The sequence below is a fragment of the Phyllobates terribilis genome, unplaced genomic scaffold, assembly GCF_046119375.1.
Source record: "Phyllobates terribilis strain yellow unplaced genomic scaffold, ASM4611937v1 Scaffold_5__5_contigs__length_657084704, whole genome shotgun sequence".
In the NCBI taxonomy this organism is placed as follows: Eukaryota; Metazoa; Chordata; class Amphibia; order Anura; family Dendrobatidae; genus Phyllobates; species Phyllobates terribilis.
This window is the reverse complement of record NW_027362765.1, coordinates 509,554,138-509,573,949: the sequence shown is the minus strand read 5'-3', so window position 1 is coordinate 509,573,949 and position 19,812 is coordinate 509,554,138. Positions and strand designations below refer to the sequence as shown.

General features: G+C 40.0%; 1 protein-coding gene across 7 annotated transcripts in view; it reads left to right on the top strand.

Annotated features, from left to right (window-relative positions):
- SORBS1 (sorbin and SH3 domain containing 1) overlaps positions 1-19,812 on the top strand; it is a 269,503-nt gene that overhangs the window by 223,529 nt on the left and 26,162 nt on the right. For 4 of the 7 annotated variants that reach the window (XM_073685631.1, XM_073685630.1, XM_073685635.1 and 1 more), the window contains 4 exons: positions 5,885-6,054; positions 9,267-9,352; positions 13,792-13,959; positions 15,757-15,803. In XM_073685631.1, the coding sequence (XP_073541732.1) occupies positions 5,885-6,054; positions 9,267-9,352; positions 13,792-13,959; positions 15,757-15,803 (471 nt within the window). Of the gene's footprint in view, positions 1-5,884; positions 6,055-6,868; positions 8,318-9,266; positions 9,353-13,791; positions 13,960-15,756; positions 15,804-19,812 lie in introns of all 7 variants that reach the window. The other 3 variants (XM_073685634.1, XM_073685629.1, XM_073685632.1) reach the window with 2 other exon arrangements.

Genomic DNA, 19,812 nt, shown 5'->3' with positions numbered 1-19,812 from the left:
GCTTGCGGTGGACTAAAGGACCTGTGGTGACGTCATTAAGTCATGTGACGGGTCACGCAACTGCTGACGTCGGCAGGCCATCAGAAGGTAAGTATATATTTATTTTTTATTTTTTCCATTCTTTTACGGTCACACTATATAAATCCATGCCGGTTGCATGGATTTATAGTGTGACCAAGTTGTCCAAGCACTTTCCAAGTGATGCTAAAATCACTTTGAAAGCGCTTGACAGCCCGCATGCGGAAATGCATGTGAAGAACGCTTCACTTCCTCTTGTCCCTGGCAGGAAAAACGCATGTACAATCCGCATCTAAAATCCACATGCGTTTTTTCTGCCAGGGAGATGCAGAAATGCTCAAAAAAAATCCGGAGCATTTCTGCATCGTGGGCACATAGCCTTACATTAATTGTGTGACTTAATATTGAGCACAAGTAGCCATCTATACACAGCAGGAGGCCGCACATAGCCATCTATACACAGCAGGAGGCCGCACATAGCCATCTATACAGAGCGGGAGGCCGCACGTAGCCATCTATACAGAGCGGGAGGCCGCACGTAGCCATCTGTACACAGCGGGAGGCCACACGGCGCCCCCCAGATACAGCGGAGGCCGCACAGCACTATCTATATACAGCGGGAGGCCGCACGTAGCCATCTATACACAGCAGGAGGCTGCACGGCACCATCTATACACAACAGGAGGCCGCACGGTGCCATCTATACACAGCAGGGGGCCGCACGGTGCCATCTATACACAGCAGGATGCAGCACGGTGCCATCTATACTCAGCGGTAGGCTGCACAGTGCCATCTATACTTAGCGGGAGGCCGCACGGTGCCATCTATACTCAGCGGGAGGCCGCACATAGCCATCTATACACAGCAGGAGGCCGCACGTAGTCTTCTATACACAGCGGGAGGCCGCACGTAGTCTTCTACACACAGCGGGAGGCCACACGTAGTCTTCTATACACAGCGGGAGGCCGCACGTAGCCATCTATACACAGCGGGAGGCCGCACGTAGTCTTCTATACACAGCGGGAGGCCGCACGTAGCCATCTATACACAACGAGAGGCCGCACGCAGCCATCTATACACAGCAGGAGGCCGCACGGCGCCCCCCCCCCCAGAGACAGCGGGAGGCCGCACGCAGTCACACACACACACAAACATATACAGACATATACATACACGTATAAACACATTTGAAGCACAAAAATACATATAAACAGACATCACACAATGATATCTGCCTTCACACACACACACACTCACCATCTCCCGGCTCGGCTCCAGTCGTCCAGCTTCTCTCCGGTGGTAAGTAGCAGTGCAGGGCGCGCACTGCGTGACGTCACACTAGCCGACACGGCCGCGCACAGGGCCGTGTCTCCTAGCTGTGACTCGGCTGGGCCAGCACTGCACCTGTTAACTTCCCTGTGTGCTGGCCCGGCTGAAGAAAAAGCAGCGGCCGTGCGAAGCTGCTGGGGGAGCGGTCCGGGGCCCCCCGCCACTGTCTACCGGTATGTGCCACAGCGCCGGACATATTATAATGAGGGCAATCTGGCCATGGACGCCCCGGGCCCCCGGGACCCTGGGAGGTAGCCCAGATTGTCCTCATTATAATCCACCTATGCAGCCAGTCCACCCTGTGGCACTCTAATGTCTCTGCATGCTAATTGTCAAAACCCCACCATTAATAGTGACAACCGCATCTTCCCTATTTACAATGTCCATAAGAGCTCCAGTATTAAAGGGAACGTGACCTCAGAAAATGATCTATTGTTAAATCGGGTTCTTGTGATCCATGTATTTAAAAAAAATAAAAAGATAATTTATATATATTTCTTAAGAGGGGGGGTAGGATCCGTTTCCTGAAAGGACAGGAAGTTTAAAAATATATATATATAATCTCAGTCTTTATTCAAAAAACTGAATAGTTTTATTAATCTTGCAATTTTAACACTGGCCACTGGTGATATTTCAGACTCTGGCTTCCTGCCCTTTCAGGAAAAGTTTACAGCAGTTTCCTCATCAGAGGCAGGAGTACAATGACAGTGACACCTCTGTACACAACTGAGAACACAGGATCCACCAATCACAATAAGTGATATCACTGTCTTCCTTCTTATCTCAATCATCTTTGCACACGCTCATTAGAGATAACAATACAAAAGATAAGGTCAGAGTCTGTTCATTGTGGCTAATGTACATGTGGATTTTTTAAAACAAAAAGTTAAGAGTCTAAGGCCATGTGCCCACGTAGCGTTTTTGCAGCGTTTTTACGGCCGCGAAAACGCTTGTAAAACCATCTGCCATGCAAAGCAATGTGAATTCGGATGTGCTGTGCACATGATGCGCTAATTTGCGTGCCGAATTCGCATTGCGTTGCAAAACGCAGCATGACCATTTCTACCGCGATTACGCTGCAAATTCGCAGCCATTGAGGAACATTGAAACGCAGCAAACCCGCAGGTATATGTGGATTTGTTGCGTTACAATTAAATTCAATGGCCGCGAATTTGCAGCGTAATCACGGTGCGTGTGGTACCCGGGAGGATGAAGAGGAGACTGCATGGATTTATACTGTGTGACCAACTTGTCAAGCACTTTTCCAAGTGATGCTCAAAATCACAGAAAAAACACATGTAAATCTGCATGCGTTTTTTTTCTGCCAGAGAGAGGCAAAAACGCTCTGCATCAAATCTGCTACGTGGGCACATAGCCTCATAAAGCTCCAGTAGCCAGTGTGCAAATTGCCAGATTTATACTTTTTATTTTTAATAAAGAACGTGAGTACGGGTACATTGCCAAAATAGAAAAAAAAATGGATGCAAAAAAACAGATTTCAATAATAGGTAATTTTCTGATGACCCATTCCTTTCAACTGTGCTACATGGCTCTGCTCTATTTACATTGCCAGAGTTTGCACAGTAATTGTGCCAATTAATAGAAGTATCCTGAGTGTTAACTTTTGTAAGCCAATACATTTAAATTGAAAAAAGTAAAAACAAAACCTCCCCTCCCTCCAGAATCTATGTATTTTTTTTCTAAACTTCCAAGTTACAACCCTGTAAGCACAGCTCTGCATCAGGGAATAGATGCATATTAGAATATGGTTCTCCATACTGATTTATGCATCTGGGGCACTATTTTCTTATAGTAAAGGGACATGTTCAATCCTAATTAGATTTTTAGAAAATAATACCACTTTGAAATTAAACCTCATTAAAGTATCCAATTACAATGCAGTAACATACATGACCTATTTAAAATGTGGAATACATAGAATAAAACCCCGGATTGATTTTCTGAACTAGGCCAATAATGGTCTTTGGAATTTTGGCTCTTCTGAAGGATAATAGCAAATAATTGTAAATCAGCATTGAAAAATTAATTAATTTAGATGCTGCACGTGAAATATCTGAGAAACTGCAGCTTCACTCAGTAATATTTTTCAGCAGCAGATTCTCATGCAGATCAGTGTCCGGCCCATAGTCTTAAACAGCTCATTCACATATAAGAAAAATGTGGATTTCACTGAAATAAAACATCGGATTGCAGATATCAAAGTATCATTTTATTCAGCTTCTTATGGACAGTGCAAATGTTGGAGAAGTTTAACAATTAAAAAAATTATTGTGTACTGTTGATCTTCATTGATCAGGCGGCTGTTACTAAAATAATTGTTATTAGAGGAGAGTACATGTCATTCGCATGGGGTTACAGTCAGATCCTGTATAACAGCAGGGTCAGCACGATAAATTGTTCCAATGACTGCTTTTACATTTCTATAAAAATTTCTGCATTATAAATATGTAGGAAAATGTAACTGATGTGTATATTCCAAGGCAAGTAGAAACAAGCAGCAGCTAATTTACTGTTATATTACATCTTGCTGCACATATATCCATTGATCTCAATATTCACTAATTCTTTATAATGGCAAAAAAGAAACGAGTGAATAAGCGAGGGTCCTATCCATATAGTTATCATAAGCCAATGCATTGTGATGAACCAATGTACATTACAGGAGGGATATATGTGGGAAACTCATCCTGCACAGATGACATAGAATGATAACGCACATCATAACATAATAATGATGATAACTAGCACCGCATAAAGAGACACCGCACATCACCTCAATAATGTGCCCAGGCTAGTGTCACCTTCCCAAGAGAAATAGTCTGTGGCCAGAACTAGTCCTGCTTGCAAGAAGTCTTGCTTGCCTACATGAAGCATGTGCCATATTCAACTAAATACTAACTGGGTCTATGCACAATTGAGGTAGGGGGCATGTAGTACTGCTCACGGACATCACAGGTTGTACATGTCCTACATGTAAAGCGCCATGAATATAATAATAAATAATAATAATAATGTGACTCCCATAGCCCAAACACACCACCATACAATTTACACACCATGCATATACACATTACACACATACATGCATATTATACACATACATATGCACACATATAATCATAATCCGCATTACAGTCACCATATACACATTACACCTAGATAGATAAATATGTATACAATATGTATACAATATATATGGATACATACAGTTTACAAACTTTCATATTCACCACATATATGGTTATACATATATACTTTTCCATTACACATAGAAGACTTACCGCTGCAGCAGAGCTGTCACACCCCGGCAGTGGAGAGGGAGCTGTGGTGAGTAAAGAAAAGAGACTGCACCCTCCACCCTTTTCTGATTCTCCTAACAGCGCCACTGTCTAGATCAAGGTACAACAGCCGTGAGATGCTCCATCTCGCTGTTGTAACTTTCCACTGAACATGCAAAGACAGTGGGGTGAGACAAAGCACCCAAATACCTTCCGTCCCGTGTTGTGGCTTCACTTCCACTACACCCCTGAACAAAACACCAATCCCTCATCTGCCCACTTGCCACAACACAGTAATGGCATATTGACTACATTTAGACGGGAGCTTGCACATGATGTCACAAGGAAAGTAGTACATGGCACATCCTGATGATGACAAAGAGTTGTCCAGAGCAGCCCATGTCATTACAATTTGACTCGCCAGCCTTCACCTCCCCCCATTGTAATGACACTGTCTTAATAGCAAGTCTGGTAGGAAGCGGGAGGGGGTTGAAAACAAAAAGATTTTGGCGCCGCCTCATGCAAGGGTCCATCCTAGGTACTGGATTTCAAGGTCCTAGTGGCATAAATGGCCCTGCCACTAGACTTCTGTGGTGTCACTTACCTGGTGGAAAATAGAAGGATTAAATATGTCCAAAACATAAAATATTCTCATCTTGCGCCAATCTATCAGTGATTGTAAGACCTGGACAGAAAGGAACATGCAGTAATCTGTTTTATGCAGTCTTATAAATGGAAGGAACGTCTATTATCTTCTGATGTCCCTTATCTGCATGGTCCGACTCCTTATCACTGCTTTTCCACACCTGATCAGATTGCTTCTAATCCTGGAGGTATCCATTTCAACTTTAGAAGTATGTTAGGGAAATGATTTAGATACATTTCTGTACATATGAATGTAGGATCACCAAAGGTAAAAGTTGCACTTTAGATTTTCTAAAATATTAATACCGTAGAAATTTAGGCTTAAAATTTCTAATTTTGCAAGAGCTGGACCATTTAGCGGAATTATGCTTTTCAATAGACCTGCAGAGACAGCAACAATATTTTCACTGCTTGCAAGATTATGAAACCGATTATACAAACCGATTATGAATCTTGCTTGCAAGATTATGAAACCGATTATACAAACACTAATGAACTGGAAAATAGGATTTGCCAAAAGTCTCTTTACTGTTGAAATAGCCAGGAAACAAGTCTGTCTTACTGTGTGTGCTTGTTTTTGTGTCTTTATGTAGTTCATATACACCTAGCTACAACTTCAGCCTCGCCAAAGAGACTTCTCCGGAGCCTCCACTCTCTGAGAATGAAAGGCAGATCTACAAAAATGTTTTAGAAGGAGGAGATATTCCATTCCAGGGACTGAGCGGCTTGAACAGACGCCCCTCCAGCTCTGCCTCCATTAAAGGTATGTGAACCAGAAAGACTTCTGTGACCCTGTTTGGTTTACTTTTGGGCGTAGCAGAGTGCTATTACTTAAATATGAATGTGACTTACACTATAATAGGAGATGATTTCATAGGTCATTATGACTAGAGTTTCTCTGGAAGGCTCTCATACCTCACCTTTAAAAAAAACAAATATTAGTGTAGTGCATGTGCACCAATGTCTATCTCCGAGGCAAGTTTAGTAATCATGCATATGTCAAATAGGTGCAGCTTAAAATCCACACCCTTATTGAACAGCAAAATAAACTAATTTCTTAGTAGTCATCAGATGTCATTTATTAATGGTGACATAATATGCATGCAAGTCAGCAAAAAATGGTACAATTGGCACCAAATTTTCCATAGCTCACAAGGCATGATTAATATTGCAAAAATGTCTCTCAATATTGCCTTGCTCTACCATGTACACAATATTTTGCACACAATGTTGTGTACAACTTAAATTTGACATATTTTACAATCATGCGATTTTTTCATGACTTGCCACGAAGTTATCCATATATAGACAGAAATGTCTCGAAGATGTCATGTAATATATGCCATGGATTCTGGCTCAGCATATTTACTCTGATTAGCAGACTCTGATCGGTTTTCTGAGCCCAACAGAAGCTAGGATCCATCAAAGTTTGTCTGGTGCTGACATTATTCTTGCATGTATACAATTTTCTTGATGCTCTAATAACTGTATAGCCATGCTTAAGTCACCTATAATTATTGCAAGTTTTAACACTGTGCCTTTATTCTGTTCTTCATGCTTGCATATGGACCCTGCAGGTGGGAATGCTCATGTTTTTTCTCATTCCTCATTAAGTAAGAGAACATTTATTGGTAGTAATTCGTTAGGCAGCTTGTATAAGCAGAAGTCCTCATTGTCTGCTGCAAAAGCTTGCATTGGTGAAATTCTACCATCCAGATTCAAACCTATAACTGCAGTCCAGGACTCCCAACGGCAGAGGCAGAGTACGTCTCTGTCCCAGCAGAAGGCACAGAGCTGTGAGAACTTGCTTGATCCTTTGACAACATTCGAAAACAAGCAAACAGGCAGAATGCAAGTCGAAGGAAATGTGGAAAATATTCTGGGGAAATCATACAAAGACTATAAGGTAAAGTCAGGCAGTGCCATGAGCCTGCAGGAGTACACCATGAACGCTGCAAAATGTTCATTTCTGTCCAATCTCCGGTCAGGTGGCACAGAGTTCAACATGATGTACAAAGATATGCACTATATTAACCGATCTTCACTGCAAAGTGCAATGTCTTGCTCCAACGTCAGAGACATTACTAACCACTTTGAAAAGGAAGGAAAGCATGGAGCCTTTCTAAAATATGGAGCTGAGGGATCTGAACATGTCCCCAAGCACACAGTATCTTCACGTGTAACTGCCTTTGAGCAACTAATACAAAGGTCTCGGTCAATGCCTTCCTTAGATCTATCCAATGGACCAAGTGTCTCCCCTACTCCTTCACAGTCAAGAACAGGAGTAACGGCAGCTTGCTCTGCTGAGTCCCTTCTGGAGAGTCCAGTGACAAAAAATGAAGATACAAATATGCAGTTGCCTCTACACAAAACCTCCACCCCTAGTAGTAATGTAGAAGAGACGAGTTCTGACCTCAGTGACATTGCTTTAGTTGATACTCTTTCCGTGTGCACAGATGAAACTGACCAACTTTCTAACACTTCCAATGACAGTTCCAACAGTACCATTAAACCATCCCAAAAATACAAATTGAACACCTGCAAGAGTTCCTGCCCTGCTTCTTACACAAGATTTACTACTATTCGGAGGCACGAACAAAAAATGGCCAAGAACTCAAAAGTCACAGCACAGTCTGACCGGCAAATCATTCAGAGGAACATATATTTATCAAGCCCACTTCCTTTCAAATTAAAAAAGCCACTACAGGACAGCCCGAAAAAGTCTTCAAATGCCTCGGATAAGAACTGTGACCTCATTGAGCCGTCAAAGGAAAGCCATACAGATCACTTACTTAAGCCTTCAGAAGGAGTGGAAGAGAAGCCTGGTCTTCCGACACGGCAGTCTTCGTTTGACATCGTGGAAAGACTGAACTGTCTAAACGTTAACAATATTGATCACGATAATGCTAATCTAGAACATGATTGTGTTGACTCTCTAAATAATGGAGATATTGTCTCATTTCCTTTATGTTACGATTTGGATTCAAACAACAATCAGCCAAGTGATGGTGGAGCAGTCACTGGAGGTGGAGTTTTTCTGCATCTTGGCAATATGTGGCGCCTCATCTGTGTGACCGACCATCTCTACCTATCATGCACCTTCATTTCCTCTTGAATTCACATCTGTGCTTCCAGTCTGTGTTCCTTCTGAGCTGACATGTACATGGATTTGTTCCTAAGTGCAATGCATAAAGAAACATGACCACCTTCGTGTATTCAGCCTCGGATAGATTTCAGATCACTACAAATATCTGATATCTTATTTGGCTATAGACGTAGTAGTCGCCTCTAGATTGAAGTATCGATGTATGACTTAAGCATCATCAAAACTTTTTATTGCTGTCTCACTTAGGACTGCACTGAAGTGTAGATAGACCAATCTTCTTAGCAGTTTGCAGATATTTTGTATAGAGGTTCTTGTTAAAGTTTAGATTTTACTGGTGTTTCGAAATTTCCCAAATACTCCGGTCTATTATTAAAAGCACCTGGATTCAAATGCAGTTTTTAGTTAGGTCCTATGCAAAATTTTACTTTAAAGTAATTTTGAATCACTGCTAAAATAAATTTTGACCATCTGAGCAGCCTTTATATTGATCCTGAACCCCCCCACATATTTGTCTACTTGACAATAAATTATTTGATACCGACTAGATTGTTAAAATTTGCTAAAGCCAATTTTATCCATTTGACATCTCATTGCTAGATTCAGTCTTGTCCTGTTTGAGACTGCTTCATAATTGTATTGTCCAATTTCTGTCTAGTAGTATTTAACACTTCTCATACTGTTTTTGTTTTTTTAAAATCAATGTCAGCGGGATCACAAACAAGCATTCTAAAGAGTTTGGTTGCAGTGATATAGTAATTTTAGAAATGGCTTTAGACTGTCCTGTGTGCTGTCCGTGTGGCACAATTTTACATTTTATTAAACTAATTGCAAATTTTTTTTTGTTTTTATTATTTTTTTCCGTTAAGTAGATTCAGAATCTCCAAGACATTTTACACCACTTGAATACATGGATCACCCTGAAGAATTGGTGCGCCGTCGTTATGACAGCAAAGAGGTATTGTTAGTTTTATTAAGAAAAAAAAGTCTTGACATTGTAGCTATATTAGATGCATGAGGCTGAAATGATATTTTTTTATAGCATGAAGTTACTTTATGTTTTGGTCAAACTAAAATGTTAGAGTTAATTTATATTACTGTACAATTTGTAAACCTGATACCGTTTGTAGTATTGGAAACCTGTTAACAGTGAACTTTAGTGCAAAGTTATCCAATTCGACCATTTTTGTCTGGACCGTCCCACTATTTTATGTTTGGGGGGGGGGGCTTCCAACTCTCCAGTGACAGATTATGATGGCATAAAGAAGGGTCAGACATGTAGAATTTGTAATTCCTGATCATTTTGGTATAAGGGAAGATATACCGCTTTCCTCTCCTCATTGAGAATGCATGGAAGCTTGGCTAAACTTAGCATGTATGTTAATGGGGGGTTGAAAAAAGCTTATTCATCTGGAGGATATAGAAAGTATATTAGTAAGTTTAGATCTTCTGTACCTGTTTGGAAAATGTTTAACTTCTTGAACTGTTTCTCTTGTGTACATTTTAGATGCATCTTATTGCACATTTTAATGATTAACCCAAAACAAGTAGTTCTTCATGTCTCCCTAAAATATGAACAGCATGCTCCTTTCATCAAGTCTACACTATTGACATAGAAACAGGTTGACATTTTTGACATACCATTGTTATTCATGACACGTTGGCCAATATTTTAATATGTTATTCCCACAATGACAATATTTTTACTAGCACAGTATCTGCTTGACTATTATTAATATACAGTGCAAAACCAATATAATGTGTTTTTTTCTTAGATTTGTGTTTTTCTTATTTTATTTTTTTTCATCTTTCTGCCCCTCTGTGAATCCAGCTTCACAGACCTGAATGGGCACTTCTATTCTTATCTGCTAAAACAACATTTCCCAGCAGCACACTGCTTCTTTTCAGTGCTGCACACCCCTCCCTCTGACGTGCTGTGATTCCTGATACAGTAGAGCTAGATTAATCTCAATATGGGCAATTTTTATTTTTATGGATTTTTAATTTTGACAGTAGTGACTTTGAACCACTATTTGACTAATATTCATTACTATTTATAAACTCCACATTTCATTGATATTCCATTCCAGAGTATGAATCTGCTCTCCCCTGCATGCATAGCAGAATGGAGCATAGAATAGCTGAGTTGTCAGAGCTGTCAGGGCAATGACTATGTTTTTAGACAGGGTCATAGGTGCATCTGTTTTTCATTAATTAAACAGGGTAATTAGGTACAAATACAGCTGGTATCAGTGAAATGTTTTGTATAGCATCACGGTACTGTGCTATTACCCAGCTATTACCCAGCTGTTTTATTATACAGTAGTATTAGGTGCATCTGGGCTCACTTGACCAACAGAAATAGAACTGCTGGAAGATGGATCCAGTGACATCAAGGGGATCACCAATGCACCAATCACTGCAGATTTAAAAATAGGTTGTATTAGCGCACATGATTAATTATGTAATAGAAGACCATGTTATGATTTTGGGAATAAGCCTTTAATACCAGTGTTCAGTTTTTGATTCTCTTACTTGGCAATGTAGCTGATGACTATGGAAAGGTAGTTAAAGCTAAGGGTATAAATACCACAAATTTAGAATAGTTGTAGCTATAGGTACAATATAAGATTAGTTAAAATTTAACCTTTATTAATTATTCATTAAAAATAGAGTTTAAAGTGCAAAAATAGTGCCACAGATGAACCAAACGCCAACACAAGTGATGAGATAACCACTATCTCCAACAACAGAACAAGTCTCCGGTCAGACAGTAACAAACAAAAAAAACGTTATAATTTCATTGACCAATATATACAAATGGTCTTTTCTTTTGAATAATAAACAGTATTACTTGTGTGTCCACGTACAGTATTACAGCCAGTCTCATTCAGATCTGACCAAATTAGATCACCTAAAGGATACACATCCTAATTCATCTAACAGGTGTCTTTAAAATTACTATACCCTAATGGAATACAATCCAAAAACAGCCTCTACATTCCCACATTGGATATTAGTTATAGAGGTAGTTTAAAACTGGATTATTCCATATTTTAATGCAGATACTGCCACAACCATTCTCTGCAAATGCAGCAAAAACCGAAAACAATGCTAACTATGAGAATATCATGCATGTCCTAGTTCAGCATCATTGGTAAGTATACGCTGCAGAACAAATAGCAGAGAGGAAAAACAATGCATATAAAATATAGACTTCAAACATATAAATGGCAGACTTATTGTCATAAAAAATGGAACAATCTCACCCTTTTAACTTCAATATCACTGCCAGAGACCATCATAGGGAACTCTGTTAGGGTGAATGTTTTGTGCAGAGCATATCTCCATTTGCCTCTGATTTTCATATATTGGCATACTATATGTAGGATTTTTCTGTTGTAAAAATATTCTTCTCTAGATGCATTACTTATAGTGGAGAATATTTCCTTGCGTGGAGCAACCAACAAAGCCTGTGTGACAACATGCGGAGGCATGCACAAGGCTCCGATATGCCCATGGGCCTAGAAAATCTCATAACATGAGAGCAGTAATCTTCTCAGCCATTCATTACTAGTTTAGAGACCTTAATCTTATAATTTCAGTATGTTCACTATGCCTCACTAAGCTGTGTACTGAAAGTAAGCTGAGAAAAGTTTATCCAGGTAGTCAAATAACTTAAGTAGGCGTTGGCTAAAAAGGAGCGAGTTATTTTTGGAACTGACTCATGCAGATGTAAAAAAAAAATTGCATTTGTTAAGTATTGTCTACCTAAATATATTTATTTATTTTTTAAAAAAGCCCAATTACTAAAGCAGTAATAAAGAAAGATAGCTATTTCAGTTTAGGTTGAAATGCCAAACCATTTGCTTGAGAGGATTGTACTATTCAACTTAATCAGATTTTTCTAAAAATAAATGTAGATGGAGAATCTTTTTTTTCTTTTAAAGGTTTTATATAAAATGCAATGATTGTCTTATAGTCTTGAAAGACATTCTGTGTTTCCAAGTTTTGAAAGCAACCTTTGAACCATTTCTAGACAGCAGCGAGCGATGAACATTGTAATAAGTGTGCGGCATAGAATACCTTAGTCTGCCCGGCTTCATGTTTTAGGAGGAAAATTCCTGTATTTGTTGGACTATGAGAATCTTATAAAGTAAATTGTACTAAAGTAATAGTAAATCTGCTGATCTGAATTATATGTTTCTTTTTTTAAATTTAGATACGTCTTGCTTTACATTCTAGAGCATTTTATAGTCCAAAAATCTGATAATTTGTAAGCTATAGAAGACTGTAGTGATTACCATATAAGACTATAGCTATTACTATTTTATTGTAATGCATTCTTATATACAGTATGTAACTAGTGATGAGCGAGTATGTTCGGTTAACCCTTTCGGCGAGTATGTTCAGGCAAGTACCGAGTATCTTCAGCGTACTCGGTGATATGTTTGAATCACTCCCATGTGCATGATTTGTGACTGTTTGACAGCTTTAATACATGTGAGGAATGGTTGTTTCTTAAGCATTCCTCACATGTATTAAAGCTGTCAAATCATGCACATGGGAGTGATTCAAACATAACACCGAGTACGCTGAAGATACTCGGTACTCGCCCGAGCATACTCGCCGAAAGGGTTAACCGAACATACTCGCTCATCACTATATGTAACCACAGAGTGACAATTATTTTTTGTTAAAAGGATGCTGTCACTAAGGGGCCCCATACACTATAGATAGCTGTCAGCTGAAAGATTGTTTGGCCAATTGTTTGGCTGGCAGTAATCTCTCCCGACTGCTCCATACACAGGAGCGCTAAGCAAGCGCTCTTATGTTTTCTATAAAAGGGCCGCTGTCAGATTCCTCTGGTGGCTGTTTGCTTTGCTGAAAACAAAAGGATCGGGTATCCGAAATCTAACATGACTGATCCTTATCTCCCATAACATCATCTGTTGAGGGAGAGTTGGGAGTCAAACAATCAAACCTTAGATTGTCGTCAGAGCCCATTGATGTCGGCAGGTTCGGCTGACGTTAGTCTAATGTGTATCCTTCTCATCCCCTGAAGGTAGGAGGTGCACCACTAGAGTCATCCAGTTGTTGATGCCAACACAGTTTTGAGTGTTCTCTGGTTAGTGAAGGAATGGGAGCTTTGCTGGGGCAACTTAGAGTGCCATATGGTTTTTAGAAGAATGGGACCCATCTCGTTTATTACTGCATCTCCTGTCGCCAATTGCTAATTTTGGCAGGAAATGCAGCAATGAGTTAGTGACAGTGTCACTTTAAAGAGCCAATTTAACATTGTCTTCATTGTTTGAACTTTTACTGCTCATTCTGTTGCCCATATTTGTGCTGACAGTCAGGTTACTCACAAGCCCAATAATGGCATTTTTATCGTAGAAACTTTTAGAGGATCAGCGAAGACTTAAGCGTGAGCAAGAAGAAGCTGATATTGCTGCTAGGAGGCACACTGGGATTGTCCCATCTCATCACCAGTTTATCACTAATGAACGATTTGGAGACCTCCTTAATGTAGACGATTCATCAAAGAGGAGATCTCGGTCTGAGGTCTGTTCTTGATAACCGCTGCTTGGCCCATAGCAATATGTTTCATTCACTTCCATTCAATATAGCCAATCATTCGTAGCCTAGTAATTGCCATTCATCAGCTTTCCTTTATTTATTTGCTTTGCACCAGCTTCAGGTGGTAGAAGAAGTGCAATAATAATTCTGACATAGCAGCATGTTGGCTTGGGAGATGGTGCCCACTGCATGAATTCATTTGATCATTTATTTTTTTTTATTTTTATGTTTTATTTCTTATGATGCGGAATCATTCTTTTTCCTTTACTAATTCTATTTTTTATAATTTCACATAACCTACTAACAAACTAACATGTCTCTAGAGGGTAAAAATCTGGTGTGTTTTTTTATATATGTGTAATTTTAAAGTATATTTATTACTCAATGTCATATGTTTTAATATTTTGTGTTGAAAAATGTTTGTTTTATTTAATTTTTTAACCAGTTTTTGAATTATTTCCACACACACTGATCAGGAAGCCATTGTGAAGACTTGTTGGAACTTTAACTTCTATCACATCCCTCATATGTCATCATTTTAGTGTGTTCTCAAGTATAGAATTCAAAATGGCTTCCTATACTGCGCAAAAAGTGTCAAATTTACTGTAGAGGATGAAAATTTTGTCTTCATCTCTTCTATCCGTTGGAAATTATTCCTGATGTAGACCTCCAGTGCATGCAATTGTACATGCAGAGGCTGATATACCATTGGTGCAACCTGTGCCGCTGCATCGGTTCCCAATAGGAAAGGATGTCCACTACCATCTCTAAAGCAGATGGACTGGTGCATTATGAGGAGATATTGGACTGTAAAGGGTCCATATATTGTTCTTGCACGGGGGCCTCTTCTGGCTGTGTCCGCCCCTGTGTACATGTATACCATACAATTGGACACATTGCCTTATTTAGCATTTGTTTAGCCAAAAAGGGATCTATGGGTATATTCAACAAACATATGCGGTGTTAATAGAATTTAATGGGAAATATGAACTAAACACAAAATATGAAAACATATTGCCAGTGATCTTTTTTCTACTGAGAGGAAATTACCGCTGAGACATATGCTGCTCGAGTATCATGAATATAATACATGAAGGAACGTAGGAGTTTAATTCTCATTGTATGGTCTTAGTTCTCATTTTGTCTGTGCTAAAATCTAGGACCAATAATAAACCCTTTTATCATGATCCCATATTAATTGCTTATGACAGGACATACAGCTGCTGTATTAATTATACATAATACCCTTACATGCTGGTATATCATTAGATTACAGCAGTCATTTTTTTTCTACGATACATTATTAATTATATTTTTATAGAATTAGAAATTCTAGCCTTTCATTATTTTCATATTTTTGCTTTAATTCAACTATATTCGATTCTGCCATAGATTTCCAGGACCCTATTGAGAATTGTAGTTTTATGAAATGCATTTAGGGACTGTAGGTACACATTAATATGTAAATTGTACTGATGAAAGCTTTGTCCTGCTCAAGTTCTTCCATTAATTATCTCCTGAAAGTATTAACATAACAGCGACTCTATCTAAAATATCCAATTTATGCCATATTTTCATAAAAAATGTTAATTACTCCTCAATATTTTATGAGCTATGTCTCAAGAAGAGCTAATTTTCTCAGAACGTTAGTTATTCTTTCTGTCTCTAAGAACTCCAACTAAATCTACCCTAAATATCTAAATTGTCCTCCTCCGTGGGTTTCCATCGTTTGGTACACTATGATAACGTTTACTGTGTCCTTCCATTCTATCCCATTTATAGATGACACAAGCAAGAGCAAAGTTTGACTTCAAAGCACAGTCTCTGAAGTAAGTATGAAAAGGAAAGGTCTGCTCTTCTCAACTGATGTGCAAAGACTAAGCTAAGCAGGGGCCACCAGAGACACCTTTTTTTGGGGGGGTAATGTTAGGAAAATGTGAACATAAGGGCAGATTGTATAATCTAAACTCTACTGATAACACACTGTATCTTAGTGAATTTATAAAAGAATGAATAAAAAACATAGTTTTATATTAGTATTTTTGGACATTGGCAAATGCACAAGTCTAGAACGCCAAGAGTGAAATAAGAATTCAATGAGGTTCTGTTACACTGAAATCTTTTTTTTTTTTTTTAAACCCTCAAAGATGACAAAAATAATAGACAGCAGAGCATACATTACTTTTAGAAATGCTACTGTATCATATGGTATTATTAAAGTGTATTCAAATCAACATAATATAGCTTATTAGTTTTCATCTACAAAGAGTGTCGTGGATGTAATATATACCCTTAAAATAGAAATCTAAAATTCCAAAGTCTTAGATATAGCAATTACTGTGTGCTACAAGATTGCCTTCTAAGGCTTAGTTTTATCACCATTCTTCACCATAGGCATTTAATTTAACATGATTATATCATGAGTAGTGTTGAGCGATACCTTCCGATATCAGGAAATATCGTATCGGATTGGATCGGACCGATACCCAAAAAGTATCGGATATCGCCGATTCCGATACCGGAAACCAATGCAAGTCAATGGGACACTAATATCGGAATGAAAATAAACCCTTTCTTTCCTTGTAGGTTAATTCTACATGAAGTAAAACAACTAAGAATAATGTAGAATGTATTATGCGAAAAGCCGGCAATTCATCAGCGCATACACCGGTACCCGACAATTTACAACAGAAAGAATAGAGCTTCACACATAGATTAGATAGATAGAAACATGTCAGTCACATATATATGAAGTACAGTGACAGTGTTGCTTACTGTACTTGTCATTTAGTGTAAAGGATTTATTTAAAAAAATAATAGTGTTTTCATGCACCGTCTCTTTAAAAAAAAACGGCCGGCAATTCAGCAGCGGTACCCGACAATTTATAACAGACAGAATAGAGCTTCACACATAGATTAGAAAGATAGAAACATGTCAGTCACATATATATGAAGTACAGTGACAGTGTTGGTTACTGTACTTGTCATTTAGTGTAAAGGATTTATATAAAAAAATAATAGTGTTTTCATGCACCGTCTCTTTAAGAAAGCCTGCCGGCAATTCAGCATCTGTACCCGACAATTTAGAATTGAAGGAATAGAGAATCATACATAGATTAGATAGATAGAAACATGTCAGTCACATATATATGAAGTACAGTGATAGTGTTGATTACTGTACTTGTCATTTAGTGTTAAAATAAAGGATTTATTTAAAAAAAAATTGGCGTGGGGTTCCCCTTAATTTTAGTCTCTAGCGGAGGTTAAGCAGACAGCTGGGGCAGATGTTTGAAGCCTGGGAAGGGGGTAATACCCACGGAGCTTCCCAGGCTACTAATATCAGCCCCCAGCTGAATACCTAGCCTTTACTAGCTATTAAAATGGGGGACCCCCCCAAAAAAATGACGTGGGGTCCCCCCTATTTTAATAGCTAGCAAAGGCTAGGCAGACAGCTGGGGGCTGATATTAATAGCCCAGGAAGGGAGCCATGAATATTGGCGCCCTCCCAGGCTAGAAACACCAGCCGTCAGCCGCCCCAGAAATGGCGCATCCATAGGATGCGCCAATTCTGGCACTTAGCCTCGCTCTTCCCACTGCCCTGTAGCGGTGGCAGTGGGGTAATAGGGTTGGGGTTGATGTCAGCTTATAATGCCAGCTGACATCAAGCCCAGGTTAGTAATGGAGAGGCGTCTATAAGACACCCCCATTACTAACCCCATAGTGAAAGTAAAAAAAAAAAACACAAACACCCAGAATAAAGTCCTTTAATTGAAATAAACACACAATTCTTTATTGTTCTAAATTAAACCATACTTACCATCACGCCCATTCCAGCTGAAGCCAACGATCTCCTGCAATAAAAGAAAAATAATAAAGCAACCTCATCCTTACCTTTCCATGGTTCCCACGACGGCTCCAGCTCTGCTACATCGAGATGACAGGCTGGACCGCAGCAGAACGCTGCCATCCAGCCTGTCATCCCGCAGACACTGAGAAGCGCAGGTTTGCTTGCGCTCCTCAGTGTCTCTCTGTGACGGCATCCAGATGAGCCGACAATGAACTCGGCTCACCTCATGCACGTCACTGACAGCGTGGGAGAATTCTCACGCTGAAGCGCTGAGTGCAGGAGAATTTTCCCACGCTGTCAGTGACGTGCATGAGGTGAGCCGAGTTCATTGGACATGACCTCACCTCATGCACGTCACTGACAGCGTGGGAAAATTCTCCTGCACTCAGCGCTTCAGCGTGAGAATTTCCCCACGCTGTCAGTGACGTGCATGAGGTGAGCTCATGTCCAATGAACTCAGCACACTTCATGTACGTCACTGACAGCGTGGGAGAATTCTCACGCTGAAGCGCTGAGTGCAGGAGAATTTTCCCACGCTGTCAGTGACGTGCATGAGGTGAGCTGAGTTCATTAGACATGAACTCGGCTCATCTTTATGCCGTCACAGAGAGACACTGAGGAGCGCAAGCATGCCTGCGCTTCTCAGTGTCTGCGGGATGACAGGCTGGATGGCAGCGTTTTGCTGCGGTCCAGCCTGTCATCTCGATGTAGCAGAGCTGAAGCTGTCGTGGGATCCATGGGAAGGTAAGGATGAGGTTGGTTTATTATTTTTCTTTTATTGCAGGAGATCGTTGGCTTCAGCTGGAATGGGCGTGATGGTAAGTATAGTTTAATTTAGAACAATAAAGAATTGTCTTTATTTCAATTAAAGGACTTTTTTCTGGGTGTTGTGTTTTTTTTAAATACTTTACTAGAAATTCATGGTGGTCATGTCTAATATTGGCGTGACCCCATGAATTTCGGGCTTAGGGCCAGCTGATAATGCCAAGCTGGCCTTAACCCCTTTATTACCCAGTGAGCCACCGCACCAGGGCCCTGGATGAGTTGGGTACAGCGCCAGAAGATGGCGCTTCTATGAACGCGCCATTTTCCGGGGCGGCTGCGGACTGCAATTTGCAGCGGGTGGGGCCTAGAAAGCTTGGGCCTCCCTGCGCTGCAGATTCCAGCCCCCAGCTGCCTAGTTGTACCTGGCTGGACACAAAAATAGGGCGAAGCCCCACGTATTTTTTTTTTAAATTATTTCATGAAATTCATGAAATAATTAAGAAAAAAAGGGCTTCCCTATATTGTTGTGTCCGGCCAGGTACAAATAGGCAGCTCGTGGTTGGGGGCAGCCCGTTCCTGCCTGCTGTACCTGGCTGGACCCAAATATAGTGCGAAGCGCCACGTCAATTTTTTTTAAATTATTTCATGAATTTCCTGAAATAATTAAAAAAAAATTGAAGTGGGGCTTTGCACTATATTTGTGTCCAGCCAGGTACAGCAGGCAGGAACGGGCTGCCCCCAACCACCAGCTGCCTATTTGTACCTGGCCGGACACAACAATATAGGGAAGCCCTTTTTTTCTTTATTATTTCATGAAATAATTAAAAAAAAAAATACGTGGAGCTTCGCCCTATTTTTGTGTCCAGCCAGGTACAACTAGGCAGCTGGGGGCTGGAATCCGCAGCGCAGGGAGACCCAAGCTTTCTGGGCCCCCCCCCCCGCTGCAAATTGCAGTCCGCAGCCACCCCGGAAAATGGCGCGTTCATAGAAGCTGGATGCTGTACCTGGCTGGCATACAAAAATATAGCAAAGCCCACGTCAAAATTTTTGGGAAAAATTAATTAAAAAATAAATAATAATTTAGGGACTGCATCTTTATTAACTCCTCAAATGTCATTTAGTGTTAAAATAAAGGATTTATTTTAAAAAAAAATTGGCGTGGGATCCCCCATAATTTTAGTCTCTAGCGGAGGTTAAGCAGACGGCTGGGGAAGATGTTCGAAGCC